This window comes from Schistocerca piceifrons, chromosome 1, assembly GCF_021461385.2.
Source record: "Schistocerca piceifrons isolate TAMUIC-IGC-003096 chromosome 1, iqSchPice1.1, whole genome shotgun sequence".
NCBI classification, from domain to species: Eukaryota; Metazoa; Arthropoda; class Insecta; order Orthoptera; family Acrididae; genus Schistocerca; species Schistocerca piceifrons.
The window spans coordinates 887,977,212-887,995,044 of record NC_060138.1 but is presented as its reverse complement, the minus strand read 5'-3'; the positions used below and the strand labels follow the sequence as shown (position 1 = coordinate 887,995,044).

At 42.3% G+C, this 17,833-nt stretch overlaps 1 protein-coding gene across 1 annotated transcript in view; it reads left to right on the top strand.

The window, feature by feature from the left end:
• The window catches only part of LOC124776393 (venom carboxylesterase-6-like), a 205,632-nt gene that overhangs the window by 126,272 nt on the left and 61,527 nt on the right, over positions 1-17,833 (top strand). The window contains exon 7 of the mRNA XM_047251370.1: positions 12,259-12,443. Within this exon, the coding sequence (XP_047107326.1) occupies positions 12,259-12,443 (185 nt within the window). The remainder of the gene's footprint in view (positions 1-12,258; positions 12,444-17,833) is intronic.

The following is a 17,833-nucleotide window of genomic DNA, read 5'->3' as shown; positions in this document are numbered from 1 at the left end:
ATGAGAAAAAGTCTGATTAATTCTTTGAAAAACATAAGTAACATTTTCTTCCATTGCTGTCTGTCTAATGTGATTAAATTTTGAAAATATAATGTAACTGTACAGATAAAAAATCTACTCACTAAGTGGCAGTGGGAGGAAACTTATGTAAAGGTGTTGAAATTTGCAAGCTTTCAGAGACAGTGGCTCCTTCTTTTGGTAGAAGGTTTGAAGGGGAAGGAAAACGGTTGAAGGAAAAAGACTGGTGAGGTTTAGGAAGACTGGTGAGGTTTGGAAAAGTTGGCCAGAACCTCATGCCAGGTGAGATTTACCAGATGGTGAGTCTCCTTCTTCTTCTTCTTCTTCTTCTTCTTCTTTTTCTTGCTGCATGCATGAGGCATTTGCCTGTTAAGCAATCTTGGTTGAAATTACAGACCTTTCTTCCTTTTCCTCAGTCTTCCTAAAGTATTTGCTGTGTGGGATAGCCACACAGTCTAAGGTGCCTTGCCATAGTTCACGTGGCTCCCTCCATCCGAGATTCAAGTCCTCCCTCAGGTGCAGATGTGTGTGTTGTCCTTAGTGTACATTAGTTTAAGTTAGATAAAGTAATGTATAAGCCTAGGGATTGATGACCTCAGCAGTTTGGTCCCATAGGATCTTAACACAAGTTCTTAAGTTTTTCTACCCATTGCCTAATAACTCACAATTACCATATTACTGGAAAAATCGGCGCATGTTTTTTCCAGAATTTTAGGACGAAAAACTGGGGTGCGCGGATTATTCGAAACATTGTTGGTACTGCTCCACCTGTAACAATACATCCCATTATGCTATTGTATTGTTGCGGCCTCAGTCTGTGATGCATCAGTAGCACGTTAGGAGTGAAGTACTAATGTCTTCAAACTTATTAATTATGGCTTCAAGTTCTCATCACTCATACACTGCTAAAGAAAAAGTGAAAATTATTGAAGAAGCTGAGAATATTGGAAATCGTGCAGCAGGAAGAAAGTACGACGTGAGTGAGAGTTGTATTTGCGACTGGCGAAAAAATAAAATGCAGCTTCAAGAAACTAATAGTAATCACCGGGCATTTCGTGGCCAAAAAGCGAAGCATCCGAACCTCGAGAAAAGGCTCTGCAATTATGTAGATGAGAAGCGACAATACGGATGTGTGGTGATGAGTGAAATGTGCCAACTTAAAGCATTGTCTTTAGCCAAAGAACTAGGCATTACCAGTTTCAAAGCTAGCCGGGGCTGGCTATCAAGATTTTTCAACCAAAATGGTTTAGGATTCCGGAGGAGAACTACTATCGCTCAGCGGCTTCCAGGTGGTGATAAATCTGTGCCGTAAACAGTCCTATATATTATCGCAAATTGGTAATGCAGATCAAACGCAAGCCTATTTTGAGATGCCGCTCGGCAACACAGTGAACATGAAAGGGGAATCCAGCATCATGATATGATCTGGCAGCAGTGAGAAACAAAGATGTACAGTGAAGTTGTGTGTAACTGGTGATGGACAAAAGCTACCACCTTACGTGATATTTAAAAGGAAAACTAACGTCGTCCTGGTGCATTACTGAATTTATGCAACATGTTGGTCCTGGACAGCTTCCACAGACATACAACTAAGGAAGTGCAAGACAAATTACAAATAGGTAAAACTGACTTGGTCATTATCCCTGGAGACCTAACATCCATCCTACAACCACTAGATGTGTGTATAAATCAGCCATTCAAAGCTGCACTTAAACAGCGATATATGTAATGGATGGCTGAAGAAAACCATAAGTTCACACCTACTGGAAAAATCAAATGGCCGGATTTGTCCCAGATTTGTGAATGGGTGAAAAGCGCATGGGACTCCATTCAGCAACCACTGGTGGAAAAATCCTTCAAAAAATGTGGAATCACTAATTCACTGGATGGAACAGAGGACGATGCTCTATGGGAAGATGGTGAAGACGACAATGATTCTCCCGCTGGTGATGACGATGAAAGTGATGAATAGAGTGGTAAGAGAAGAAATGTACCGGTATTGACTAAAATATTTTATTGCACATACCATATTAACAAATTCTTAAACAAGATAATTCACAGTTCTTTTTTTGCTATTGTAGGTACGCATAGAGTCTCGGCTGGCGGTGACAATGTTCCCCGGCCACCCGCCCGTCTAATGGGCCAGCCGGACAGCTGCACGCCACTGGCCAGCTGCACGCAGCTGAATCAGTTGCATTTTAACGATGTATCAACCTGTACAGCAGTGTTGCTTCAAACCAGTAGTTATTATACATACTTTTGAACACATCATAACATTGGAACAATTTTTTTCTTTTTTGTAAATGCAACAAATTAAAGCAAAAAACAATTTTTTTGTCCTCTTCCTCAAAATTGGGGTGGGTGGACTATTTGAGGGCGTGGATTATTTGAGTATATACGGTAATTTTGGTTTTCTGTCATCCTGCATTCCTGTAATGTGGTCCTTTCAGCTGCTTCTGTATTGCTTAATCTGCTCATTTATGTTTTTCATTCTTAGTTCTTCTGATGTCAGCATTCTTCCTCCTATTGGATAGCGTGTACCCAGCTGCTCTCCTTAGCAGTCACATTTTGATTCTTGTATTCTTTGTTCATTTCTTTTGTTACAGTCAGTAACTCATTTACATATCTCATGCTTGGCACGGACATTGTTTTGTAGAACTTGAATAGCGCTTGTTTTTTCTTGCTATAGTTCTGATGGCTCTATAGATTGTTCTGTTGATGTAATTAAATGTTTGTACTTACTTTTGTATGTCCATTTCTGTCATGAAAGAGATGTGTAGTTCCTAAGAAGCTGAATGAGTTTACTCTTTTTTATTTCCTGATCACTGGGAACTGGCTTCTAGCCCCTGAAAGCCACAAATATTGTTTTCTTTGAAGATACTGATAGAGTACATAACTTAGCTGATGCGGATAAAATATGAGCGACTGTCCAGAGTGTGTTCTATCAGCGGTCCTAGTGAAGATAACTGTGATGAAAAATGGGGAAGGACACTTGACAAATCCTGGAGACATGGATTCATAGCTATAGCAAAGGCAACCTTCTTAGGGAGACAACCCTAAGAGAGGATCAGATAGGTCACAGTATCTAGAGATGGCAGCCAATCACACAGCTTACCCAACAGGACCTATAATATGGCCAGCAAACAAGTTATTACTGAGACTCTTCAAAGAAAAGCCTCATAGAAATAATATAAACAGTTAATTTAAATGATACCATCATATTAATATAAATGGTATTTAATAATTTTGTTTAACATTGTTGCTTGATGGTGAGCATCAGTGGATTTAAATACATCACAGATAATGTAATGTAAATGATAATGTATCAGTATTTGATTAGTTATAGTCAATATTTCATTGATTTTATTAGAATGCTAGCAAATGCGGCAATGCTTTGCAATTGCTAAATTTGAAGGAGAATTGTATATACATCCTAATCTCATTCTCCCCTCTCTGTCTGTCAACCATCTCCTCCCCCCCCTCCCCCCCCCCCCCCAAAAAAAAATATCTCTACAAGTCCCTCTCATCTCTCTGTCCATCTCCGTCCTTCCACCCCCTCTCTCTCTCAATTTCCTCTGTCCAGCTCCTCTCTTTCTCTCTCTCTCTCTCTCTCTTGTTATTGCAAACAAAACCAAGATTGGGAAATGAAGTCACTTAAAACAAATGGATAAATTGGTTGGGATCATTTATATAAGGGTACAGGAGAAACCTCTGCAGCTGCTGTATCTGTGATGATAGTAGCTTCATTTGCACTATTTCTCTTAGTTTTAATGGATGGCCAGGATAGGAAAGTTTCAGATGATTCAGATTCCATAGTAGCAGTCTAATCATAAGTCAGTAAGCCATTAACACAATTTCCTCTTTTCCTCCTAAACTGAGTTCAAGGAAGGAAACAAAACTGCACACTGCTGTATATACAATTTCTCTTTAAAATTAGATAGCAAGGAAAAAGAATATATGTGGAAGAAAACAATTTGTCTAATGGTTTGAATGTCATGATATCTTAAGTTAAAACTGACTATGAGGAAGAAAACAAAACTGCATGGGCAGCTGTACCTGTACATGCCATCCAAGCTCTGTTTGACTCAATGCCCAGGCGTATCAAGGCCGTTATTATGACCAGAGATGGTTGTTCTGGGTACTGATTTCTCATGATACATGCACCCAAATTGCATGAAAATGTAATCACATGTCAGTTCTAGTATAATATATCTGTCCAATGAATACCGTTTATCATCTGCATTTCTTCTTGGAGAAAGCAATTTTAATGGCCAGTAGCATACATGGAGATACTTACTAAAGAACATGCACTTATCAGACTCACTGTTGAAAGGCATAGTTAGTGGTCCCATGGTGATAATCCATACAAATGGGTAGCTGAGTTTTGACATTATTTGCAAAAGTACATTGCTAGCCCTAATGATGACATAAGGCTGCAATGAAATGTAATTGATCTGAACATGCTAAGAATAACAGTTTGACTAATCGATGTGACCAATGGGGGGAGGATACATAGAAAACAGATTTGGAATCTAGTAGATGCAGGGGAGTAAAATAGTTCACATCCACAACAGGCAAAAGACCTGTTTTGAAAGATGACCAATCAGATACTACCTTCATAAATAGCTTGTACTGTCCATTTCTGTGTTTGTAGTACATAAGCACAAATGTTTGTAGAAGACCCCACTGTAATTACTGTATGACAATTAAAACACCAGATATCATACCATGCATATTACATGTAGTAAATGAAAAGAAATACGCCTCGGCCCAGAATCGAACCCTTGACCTCCTGCAGGCTAACCCATAACACTATCCACTGCACCAACTCCACAGCGCTTCTCCTATATGCTGACAGAGGTAGTTAACATAAATGTGGATAATGGTGTTGCCAGACTGGCAATCTTTAACATTCGTTTGCTGCCAAAAATGTTTGCAAGAAGAAATTTTGTGAGAGACATTTTTGTATTGCTAGTATGTGTGGAATTGTGCTGTAAAGTCCAAGTGCACAAATTCTTCTTCATCCTATATAATGTAACGGGACAGATAAAAAATCTACTCACTGAGTGGCACTAGGTGGCAGAAGAACACACTTATAAAACGTATTATAAAGTTTGTAAGCTTTTGGAGCCAGTGGCTCCTTCTTCTGGCAGAAGGGTTGAAGCAGAAGAAATAGAGGTGAAGGAAAGGGAATAATTAGGTTTAGGAAAAGGGGGTAGAGTGGGGGGGGGGGGGGGGGGGAGGGTGAAAAATAGACACATGATAAATAAAAGGGAGTGAATAAAGGAATAGTTGCTGTGAAGAAATGTTGAGACTGAATAAATTAATGCAAATTAAGGCCAGGTGGGTGGTAACAACCAGGGACATTTTGTAGCACCAGTTCCCACATGCAGAGTTCTGAGAAACTGGTGTCCAAGAGAAAGAACCCAGATTGCACACATGGTGAAACAGGCACTGAGGTCACGACTGTCATGTTGTAGAGCATGCTCTGCAACAGGATACTGTGTGTTGCGCCTATGACCATTCATCCTAATAACCTTGTTCACTGATAACGTGGTACATGCTGATGTAAAAGGCTGAACAGTGTTCACATAACAGCTAATATAAGACATGCATTGTTTCACAGGTGGCTCTCCATTTGATAGATATGTTTTGCTATTTTACAGGGCTGGAAAAGGTGGTGATAGGAGGATGCATAGGGTATGTTTTACAGCAGGGACAGGGACTTACCCTATGCACCCTCCTACCACAACCTGTACCAGCACTGTAATTGGAAAAAAAACATGTGCTATCAAAGGGAGAGCCACCTGTTTAAAAAACCTACAACAATAAAAAAATTAAAAGAAGCCTACAACAATAATCACTCAAACATTTATATCATATAAAAGTTTTGAAGTAAATTGTCACAAACTTTTCATGTTTTTGGGTAACGACATTAAACTACAACTTGTCTTCATATAGATGTATAGATTTTGTGTATATTTTTATATACTGTATATATTTAAAAATATATAGTCTATGTGTGCCTGAACATTTATTACATTATCGTGTATAGACTTGAACTAAATTGGACAAGAACTTTCTGAAATGTTTGCTAATTAAACCTTTCCTTTAGTAAAAATTTGAAGTAAATTGTTCAAGAACTTTTGAAGATTTTTGGTAACAATGTTGAACTACAACTTGTTTTTATATAGATAAACCAAATCTGACGTACATAACTTTCTCAAACATTTTGGGAAAATATGACATTGAGGAAACTGCATGACAGTTAATTAGGTCCTTTCTATCACACTTCTTATAAATAATGAGAAATTTTAACCAGTCTGAAGTAATCCATTGTGTTAACAATGTGTTGTGACAATGCCACAACATTTAACAGTGCCGCCACAACAGTACGCGCAAACGGCGATAGAGGCACTCCGCAACTCGGCTGAGCGCGGGAGCGGCCACCTAGCTACGAACGGCGCTGGCCGCATGTCACGCCACGGAGTCGAATAAGAGATACTGAGTTGTTATCATGTAATGAGCTATTGTTCCTAAGTGAGAGTGTTTGAATATCCACACAATTATTGGTGATTAAAGGTTTTTAACACTTTTTGGATATTTTCACTGCGTTGTGGATTTGTGTGTTCGTGACGGGGCAGACATGGAACAGCTTATGCAAGCGCTCATTGAACAACAAACACAGCTGACAGCTGCTATTCAGGCATTGTCAATGTCGCTTACTCATCGTCTGTCTTCCTCTTCTCTGCCTTCATTCCCTCCTTACGACGAGGCCGCTGAAGACTGGGAGGATTATGAGAAGCGTTTGCGGCAACACTTCTTGGCTTTCGGCGTTGTCGACGCTCCTATGTGTAAGTCGGTTATTTCTATCTTGGATTTCCCCACGGATTTATCAGCTGCTATCTCAGTTAGACCCTCTGTGGGAACCTGCCTCTCTGTCCTTCCAAGAAATGTGTGACTTATTGTCTAACTATTACCGAAAAAAACATCCACGTCGTTGCCGCCCGCGTGGCGTTCTACCGGTGTCGTAAACAGCCCCATCAATCGTACCGGGCTTGGACGGCGGAACTACACGGTCTGAGTAGGAAATGTCAGTTTGTCACGGACACTCATCATGAGTCTTATGCTGATTCAATGGTTAGGGATGCTATTCTACGGCTTGCTCCTGATAAAGAAGTTCAAGTGCGGCAACGTGCCCTACAACTGCCAACCCGTCGTTGTCGGAAGTTCTAAGTATCGCTCAATCCTTTGAAGTGTCTCACGCTGCTGGCACGCAAATAGATGCGTGGTGTGATGTAGGCGCTGTACAGTCAAACTTTCGACACGAACAATTTGCCTGTTTGACAGGAGAACGAAGATGTGGCGGCGGTTCACTCGCATAAACAATGTCGCGTTGGGCTGCAACGCTCGGCAGCGAAAACAGCAACCACAGAAGCAGGTTCATCCTGCACTTCCCTTCTTGTCCCCGTTTGTTTCGTACAGCATGACAGGGTCGCGTGTCTAAAACATTGTGCCACGTGTAATTCATGTAGGAAAAAAGGCCACATTGCTTCTGTGTGTCAGTCCCCTAAAGTTCCTGTCGACGAGGATGAGGCATCGGACATGGATGTTAACTATGTGCTTTCTCAACCAAATAAGTTGTTTGTTTACTGTTCGTGTTCTGGATAAAGACATTCGCATGCAAGTGGACACTGGCTCCGCAGTAACTCTCATTAATTCTCGCACGTATTTGGAGTTGGGCTCCCTCCCTTGTCTCCAGTTTATGCGATTCTGAGAACTTACAATAAACAGAAAATTCTTATCATTGGCCAGTTTGATGCTTCCACTGCCTACAAGTCTGTTGTTAGGCCCCTCACGTTTAATGTGGTGGATCATGCGGGCACTGAAAACCTGTTCGGTTATGATGCTTTCCAGTTGTTCGGGGTTCTCCATTGATGATGATGTGCACCTCATATCTGAGGATATTCCGTATCAACAGCTGATGGATTGTGTTCTGAATTTTCGTCCGTGTTCTCTGCTGGTCTGGGTCGTGCCAAGGATTTTGAAGCCCACATTACTCTTAAACCTACAGCTCGCCCTAAGTTTTTCTGGGCACGCCCTATTCCAGTGGCGTTGCGTGCACCTGTCAAGGCTAAGAATAGACAGGTTAACAGCTTCAGGGATTTCTCCTTCCTGTTACCTCCAGCCAATGGGCATCGCCAATCGTGGTGCTTTCTAAACCCAAACGGGAGTCTGCGATTGTGTGGTGATTTTAAAGCCACTGTCAACGCTGAGAACCTCATTGACACTTATCCTCTTCCCCGACCTGAGGAGTTATTTACCAAGCTCGCTGGTGGGCCAGTTCTTTTCCAAACTTGACTTTATCAGAGGCGTACCATCAGTTGCCGTTGGATGCTTCTTCCAAGGAATTTCTCGTCGTCAACACTCCTTGTGGGTTGTATCAGTACCAGTGGTTACCATTTGACGTCGCTAGTGCGCCAGCCAGTTTTCAGCGGTTTTTGGAACAGCTCACGGCTTCCGTTCCTGGCTGCATAAACTATCTGGATTGACATTGTTGTCACGGGGGCCTCCACTGAGGAGCACCTTCGCAATTTGCGTTCACTGTTTCGGGTTTTGCATTCAGCTGGGTTGAGGTGCAATCCAGACAAGTCACAGTTCTTTCCAATCCTCCATTGTGTATCTTGGTTTCCACTTGTCCCGTGAGGGCATACGTCCTCTACGTCAGCACGTTGCGGGCCATTAACACTCTACCCCGGCCATCTACGGTCAAAGAACTTCAGGTGTTTCTAGGCAAGATTGCTTATTATCACAAATTCATTCCATCCGCGGTGATGGTAGCTCATCCTCTGCATCAGCTGTTACGCAAAAAAGTCCCTTTCTGTTGGTCCGACGAGTGTGAGCAGGCTTTTGTCCTCCTGAAGGCTCATTTGCAGTCGGCGCCTTGTCTTGCCACATTCCGTTCGGGTCAGCACTTGGTTCTGGCGACTGACGCGTCACAGTATGGCCTAGGGGCTGTTCTCGCCCATCGGTATGAGGATGGGTCAGAACGACCCATCGCCTATGCTTCCAAGACCCTCAACGATGTGAAACGGCGTTACTCTCAAATCGAAAAGGAGGCGCTCGCTATTATTTATGCTCTAAAAAAGTTCAGCATTTTTTTTTGTATGGTTTTAAGTTTCACCTCATCACCAACCACAAAGCCGCTAGTCTCTCTGTTCAGCCCATCGGCGTCGCTTCCGGATAAGGTAGCTCACCGCCTGCAACGTTGGGCCTTAACTTGTCTCGTTTTCATCTATGAGGTTCACTATCGCCCCACGGCCCAGCACGCCAACGCTGACACATTGTCGCGATTGCCAATGGGCCCCGACCCGGTTTTCAATCGTGATGAACTACTCTGCTTCCACATTGATGAGGAAGAACGTCGTGCGGTCGAGGGTTTTCCACTTACAGGTTCGTAGGTCGTGCTGGCTACGGCGTGGGACCCGGTCCTGCATCAGGTGATCAGTTTTGTTCAACGGGGTTGGCCAGACAGGACCAAGGGCCGGGCATCAGATCCCCTTCGCAACTACCATGCCTTGCGCCTTCATCTGTCTGTTCCTGATGGTGTTGTTCTTCTGGCCACGGATAGCGCATCTCCCGGGTCGTGGTGCCAGCCTCTCTTCGCAAAGATGTTCTCAAAGTGTTGCATGAAGGCCATTGAGATATTTCTCGGGACTACGTCCCTGGCCCGCAGGCACGGTTATTGGCCTGGTATTGATTCAGACATCGCCCACATGGTTGCTGCGTGTGGGTCAGTGTGCTCAACAACTGGCTGCACCTCGTACAATGCCTGATCCGGCGCAGCCATGGGAACGGGTGCACGCTGACTTTGCCGGCCCCTTCCTCGGTACTTATTAGCTACTGTTGATTGACGCCTTCTCGAAGTTTCCGTTTGTTGTTCGATGTCCGTCGCCCACCACTGCGGCGATGACACTGGCTTTGTCCAAAATCTTTGCGCTAGAAGGTCTTCCATCCATGATCGTCACGGACAATGGCCCTCAGTTCTCTTCGCAGGCCTTCCGTGATTTTTGTACTGGACAAGGGATTCATCATGTTACAGCGCCGCCCTTCCATCCGCAATTGAATGGGGAGGTCGAGCACCTTGTCCGCACTTTCAAAAGCCAGATGAAAAAATTCCTTAGTGATTTTTCCACAGATGACGCTCTGCTGCAATTTCTGAGTTCTTATCGCCTCATGCCTCTGGGTGATCGCAGCCCTGCTGAACTCTTGCATGGCCCGCCAACTGCGCACTCTACTGCACCTGCTTCACCCTGTCAGGCCTTGTGCTGTGTCCCCTAGTGCGGGAAAATACTCAGTAGGTGCCGACATGTGGGCACGAGGGTATGGATCTCGCCCTAAATGGATTCCAGGGGTGGTCAAGGCTCTTCGCAGCTGCCAGCTTTGTGAAATACGTACGGACGACGGCATGGTTGTTCGCCATTACGACCAGATGCGCCCCACGAGTGGTGGCCACGCCGGTGCCACCGCCCCTTCCTTCGCCTCCACCAGCCCGAGAAGCCAGTCCTGTTGCTGTTGCCGATCTACCATATGTGTTGATGCAGCCGACGTCGCTTACTGCTTCTGAGTATGCAAGAACCGGCCCCAGTCACAACGCCGCCTTCTCCAGGACCCATCTCGCTGGAGCACATCCCCGGGTCCACGGACACCTATGGATGCTGCTCCGGAGTTTTCACCCATCATCTCGTCCAGGAGGCACGTTCCACGCACGAGCTTCCGTCCTGGACATTTTCGACCATACTCTCATGTCTCTCCGTGGGATCTTCTCGGGGCCTCAAAGAGGGCCATGGATGTCTCCGCACTGTCCATGTCTCCAAGGAAGTGAGTGTTTTTTTTTTCACGGGGGGAAAAGTGTTGTGACAGTGCCACGACATTAACAGTGCCGCCACGACAGTACATGCAAATGGCGATAGAGGTCCCGCAACTTGGCTGAGCGTGGGAGCGCCACCTAGCTACGAATGGCGCCGGCCCATGTCACGGCACATAGTCGAATAAGAGACACTGAGTTGTTATCATGTCTAAGTGAGAGTGTTTGAATATCCATGCAATTATTGGTGATTAAAGGTTATAACACAATGCACCGTATTTATCAGATGTCAGAGTTCCAAATATTCCATGAAATTTTGGGTAAAATGCCAGATTTCAATAATTTACCGCCATGATATTTTAGTGCACATTTTTCTGGCCATCTTTAGGTGTTCAGTGGCAAAAGTATGCTGAATACTCCTACTTAAAACTGTGTTTGCCCTCATAGCATTGTGATGACAAGTAGCTGACACACACAAGATCTAGCAATGCATGTGCAGTGACAGCTGAGGAAGGCGTGCATGTGCCAGTGAGGTTTTAAATGGATAGCTCAGCGTAGTTCTGCCAGTATACACCTGAAGAGGACTCTGCACAAAATATTGTGTCTGTAAGTTATGGACATCTGGCAGAAAATTTCATGGAACTATCTGCATGCCAGGAAAGTTTTAAATTCACTCCTTATAACTGCTTAACCATTTGTAGAACATTTTCAGTATATCCCAGGTTTAGAATGTGTTTACAACCTTGCATCTAACTGATATGTTGATAGAAATTATTCAGCACCAGGATATAAATTTTTGTGTTTGTAAACACATGACTCAAGAAGCTTTATACAATGACCATGATAACCAATAATTTTTTTTTTTCAGAAAACTATGCTTGAAATTAGAGATCCATAAGCTGATACAATGATAGAGATCTCCACCTCTGTATATAAGTTTAAAAAAAATGATTTACATTAGTGAAACCTGACATTGTCAGGAAGGAGATGATGATCTTAATGTAGTTTATTAAACAAATTTTTTTAAAGCAAAAACATTTTAATGCCAAACAACAATATTCTTATTCAGCTGAACTGGAATAGGAAAATTGCTGTCTAGGCATTAAAACTTTTTGCTTTAAAAATTTTTGTTTAATTAATGCTTTACAATGGGGGATATGAAGGAGGAAATTTGTCACACGCTTAATGTCATTCAGTCACTTCTGGCTGAGATTGCTGTGTAGAAATTCAAAAATATGGTTTGTCTATCATAATAATTATACATTTTTTATAATCTGTATTTTAATAAGACAACTATAAAGTTACTGAAAAACATTTGAGTAAACTGTTTTAATAATTTCACATGAATTAAAAAATATATTTTGTATTTACAGATTTTGTAACTAATGAAGATCTTATGGAAGAGCTCAACAGGCATTTTGTGGAACTTTCACCTTTTCTTCTGGACTACAATTATACAGCACCACAGACATTACACCAAAAAATTGGAATAGAAGTGCTACAGTTCTATGTTGGTGAACAGCCCTTATCAACAAATACTGCTGATGAGATAGTACAGGTCACAAATAATTTATTTAATAAACCTACAGAAACATCTCATTAAGATGGCGAAGAGTTCTCGGGCTTCCAGCCGGGTGGCGGTGTCTTCAAACAGCGACGTTTCGACGAGTGACATACTCATCATCTTCTGGCGAAGTGCTGAGACTTTGCGGATGCCGGTCCCTTTATAACTGCGGTGTGCCCCCCACCACCTGGCACCACCTGGCCGCGGGAGGCTGGGTCCAGAGGAGCCGGCGGGCGAGGTGGAGGGGGAAGCGGTGCGCCGTTCGTGTCTCCGTCAGAGCATTCTGATTGCGTCTCGTGAGCTGGACGGTTCTTGTTGCGTTCCTGGCGTATTGCGGCTAATGCTGGATTCCAGGCCGCGCTCAGTTGATAGCCTTCGTCCCTGTTCACAAGGTTCTCGTGGGCCCGTATTTCTATTGCTTCTTTAATGACGCTATCCCAATAGCTCCCGGCTCGGCATAGCACCCTGGTGTTTTCGAAGTCAAAGGTGTGGTTTTCTTTGATGCTATGTTCAGCTATAGCAGATTTCTCTATCTGTCCAAGTCGAACATGCCTGATGTGTTCCTCGCACCTTTTTGAGATGCAGCGCTGCGTTTGACCAATGTACTGCACACCACACTCGCAGGCAATGTTGTATATACCAGGTGTGTTTAGTTTGAGTGGGTCTTTAGCTGAGCCCAGCAGCTCTTTCGTCTTCGGCGGTGGTCGGAAGACGGTATACAACATTGCCTGCGAGTGTGGTGTGCAGTACATTGGTCAAACGCAGCACTGCATCTCAAAAGGTGCGAGGAACACATCAGGCATGTTCGACTTGGACAGATAGAGAAATCTGCTATAGCTGAACATAGCATCAAAGAAAACCACACCTTTGACTTCGAAAACACCAGGGTGCTATGCCGAGCCGGGAGCTATTGGGATTGCGTCATTAAAGAAGCAATAGAAATACGGGCCCACGAGAACCTTGTGAACAGGGACGAAGGCTATCAACTGAGCGCGGCCTGGAATCCAGCATTAGCCGCAATACGCCAGGAACGCAACAAGAACCGTCCAGCTCACGAGACGCAATCAGAATGCTCTGACGGAGACACGAACGGCGCACCCGCTTCCCCCTCCACCTCGCCCGCCGGCTCCTCTGGACCCAGCCTCCCGCGGCCAGGTGGTGGGGGGCACACCGCAGGTATAAAGGGACCGGCATCCGCAAAGTCTCGGCACTTCGCCAGAAGATGATGAGTATGTCACTCGTCGAAACGTCGCTGTTTGAAGACACCGCCACCCGGCTGGAAGCCCGAGAACTCTTCGCCAGCTGTATACGCCGGGAAAGCATACACTCACATCTCATTAAGATTTTGAAAGATGCACTAATGTTCTGTATTTTGCTCTTTGTGTATGTAATTGTTTACAGGCTCCTGTTAAACATGTCACTTCTGTTTGAAGTTGTTTGTAACTTAATTCTCAGGTAAATGATGTTCAGTGAGAGTTGTTGAGTTCATCATTTTGTGTATTAATACCAATGCGTAGAATTCGCTTAAGAGTCGTCATTTATGAATATTTTAATGTTGATTTTCTGTTAGATAGTTCTGATTGATGACACTGATAATTATTATCACCATGCTATGATTTGACTCCCACAGTAAAGTTCCCAATGAGCATTGAGGGTAAGTCATTTGTCAGTGTACCTAATGGCAAGCAGTTTGCTTGGTTTTAGTTACTTCATTTTTATAATGATACCAGATGTTGTATGAGTGATTTAGGCTGTACAGTACTGTCCTGCAGAATTTAATTTATACAGAAACTTGCTCAAATTCAATATCTAATGACCTATTTAAGTCTGTACCTGAACAAGAAAGCTTCATAAAAAGCTCCTTTTACTGCTTGTGCAGTAGTTTACTCTACTTATTCAGTGTACGTACCTAACAGGAAGTTTGAATAAAAGTGCCTTCTGTCACAATTTTTTGTTTTATTAAATTACGTGATGCATACATAATATTTGTTAGACAATTTTTCAACTGAAGATGGGCCCACACAGTCTGAAACTCATTGTGTAATTAAAAAAAAAAAATTGTGTGTGGAGGTGTTCTTATTCAAACTTGTTCTGCATTGAATACAGTCATGTTCACAGCTGCAAAATACATACAACATGAAATACCTTTCTAATTTCCCATCAAGTAACCAGCAGGCACACACAAAAAAGAAAAAAAAGCTCATTAGCTTTCTGAATAAATCCTTTGTTGAGCTATAACACACACACACACACACACACACACACACACCACTGTGCCTCTGCATTGTGTCAGCTGATTGTGTGTCAGCTGGCACAATGCACAGGCACTGGTGTGTGTGTGTGTATTTGTACTCTAATTCGACAAAGGCTTTATTCTAAAAGCTAGCAATTTTTCTTCCTCTTTTGTCTGTCCCACAATTGTAGACTGCTGCATGTACTGCCTTGTAGGCAGCATTTGGCCAGTGGGAGCATTGCTAAGATTTAATCTATGAGTGGTGTTTGTTTCTGTAATAGTAAAAAGAAATACTTCCATTTCTTTAAGTAATAACTTTTTTTGTATTCTCTTAATTTTTATTGAATCATCATGTGCATAACAGATGAGAAGTCTCCAAAATGTGAAAAGTAAGGCACCTTTCACAATACACATATTCTCATTTCTTAATACAATCTCTACATAAAAATTATTTTGATTTAGTTGTTTCCAGTAAGTGATTTACAGTAGTTTGCAACTATATTGACTGGATACATGATGATGTGGGAACGCAGCTGAATTGTCAACTTTTTAGTTTCACAATTACTGCAATTTTTTCTGTATAAAGAAATGCTTTCCATAACAATAAATAAGCTACCTAAAAACTTTCCTCATTCACAGCTGACAAAACTAATAATAAGAAATAAAATAGTAATTTTTGTCAAAAGGATAATTCACTTGAAAAAACTGTGAAAATACCAGATGACAGATTGATAGCCATGTTTTACCTTCAGGAGCAGAAATTCCAATAAACACCTACAAATGTAGAAAAATCTATAATTTGTCAATCAGAGATATTGGATTTTCCCTCAAGGAGTAAAAAAAGATAAGTTTTGGAAGTCTGGAATCAGAGGCAGATTAGTCAGACTTCAGATCATCAGAATCTGTCTCTTACCTCCCTCCAGGAAAGAAACTGACAGGTCCTAAAACTAGACAACTGTTTCTTTCTGCAATAAGCAAATCTGTCACCAATATTGGAATTTCACCTTCTAACAATAAGTATGGTGTTACCCAGCCATTCTGTGCCTTTATATTTATCTAAAGTAATCATTTGTAAGACTAAATATGTTTGGCTTCAGTTTTTTGTAATACACAAGAAAATTGCTCAAGGTACAGAGTGATTCTTGTTCATTAACAGTTGCATATTGTCTGCATCTGCTTGCTTAATATTTACAGAAGTACACATATAATGTCATAGGGTTAGACTGTTCGGAATGCAGTAAGAATGGAAGCCTATTTACATTGAATATATCATCCTCTATTTGGTGAGGGAATTAATGCTAAATGACAAAACTAGCAACCAATGATTAGGGGTTTAGTGCCCATTTGTCCCACCTTTTTTTAATTGCTTTTTTCACTTCTGACAATGTGTAGGCAAAACGTTCAAAGTTGTGGTGTTGTTTGGATCTGTGTTAAGTTACATGTCCTCTATAATTGGCTAAGTACATCGCATTTTCGGTCAGAGAAACGATGTTGTGTACCAATAGGCATCAGCAAAATGGTAAAGGAGGGGAGGAGGGGGGGGGGGGGCAGCAAGACACCCACCGGTCCCCTTCTGTATTCTTGGCGGGTGCAGACTTTTTATTCACTGCAGAATTCTGACACCTTTCTACAAATCAGTTGTTTGGAAATACTGTGTCTTTAGCCGTGACCATATAGCCATTCATGGAAAATTAAGCTACTTCCTTAACATAGCGGAACAGGGAAGGAAGATTAGAGCCCTCAAGGCTGAAATGGATAGTGCTATGGAGGAACTGATGAGGTTAAGGGGGGGAGAAGGGTGAAGACAGTGGGAAATTGTAGCAAGGAACAGGGGCCACAGAAAAAGAACAGTATCTGACAGTTTCATCATTGGCACAGACAACAGATTTGCCTTGCTACCTCAATCAACTAAGGAAGAGGCTCATGTAGATTTAAGTGTAGTCAGCACTCAACAGACTTTCACTAGGAAACCAACTGTTTCAAAAAAGTAGGAAGTAGGAGGAAAGTTCTGTTGTTAGGTATTAGCTATGGAAGAAGTGTGGGCGAGACCTTGGAGGAAAAATTAGGTGACAGATGCCAGGTCATAAGTATTTTCAAGTCCAGTGCATGTCTTAGCCAAGTGATAAAGCATGTGGGATCATTGTGCAAAGATTTTACAAAGCAGGATCATGTAGCAGAAGGGGATGGAGTGGGAAACAGTATTGATAGGGATCAGGGCTACCACATTGAGTGTGACCTGGTAAAAATAGCATCTTCAATGAACCACACAAATGTTGGCTTGGTTCCTGCCATCATGTGGTTTGACTGGCCCCAATTGAACAGCTCTGTTAGAAGGGTCAATATGGAGCTAGATCAGCTGCTTCAGGCGGCTACTTTGTCAGGCGTATGTTTGGTTCCTGTATGGTATTAGTAGGTGGGACTTCACAAGACATGGCCTGCGTCTCAATAGGAAAGGGAAGGGTAAACTAGCTGGGATGATAGCAAAATCTTGAGGGGGGGGGGGGGGGGCACTGAAACTCATGGGAGTTAGGAGTTTAGGCTAAGATCAGTGTCCAGTCATCCAACATTGATTGAAATTAAGCTTAATGAGAAACTCAGAGAGGCAGTACTAGAGATGTTAAAATATTACAAGATTCTCATAACAGTACAGTAAAAAATAATGTTATTATATTGGATCAGAATATCATGGGTTTAAGAGCTTTTTGTTTGTTTAGAAGTTTTAGAAATTGAGGATGGAATAGATGTACTATGCCTGTCTGAACATCATATAATCACAGGTATGGAAATGGTAAATGTAGGTGGATATAAGCTTTCAGCACATGTAAGTACAGACTCTATGGAGAGTGAAGGAGTTCCCATATATGTTAAAATCTGTCATAGTATGAAAAATGTGGAAACTAAATATTTTTGTCTAGAGCAACATACAGAAGCATGTGCATGTGAGCTTAAACTGAATAATGGCACTTTTATAATTGTAGCTGTGTATAGGTCCCCTTTCGGAAATTTTCAACTACTTTAGAAAAACTTGGATTCTTTGATGTGCTATCTATCAGACAAAGGGAAGCAAATTTATTTTTGTGGGGATTTAAATGTACATTTCTGAAAGAGTCTGATAGAAAGCTTTTCATAGACCCTAGATAAATTTAACCAA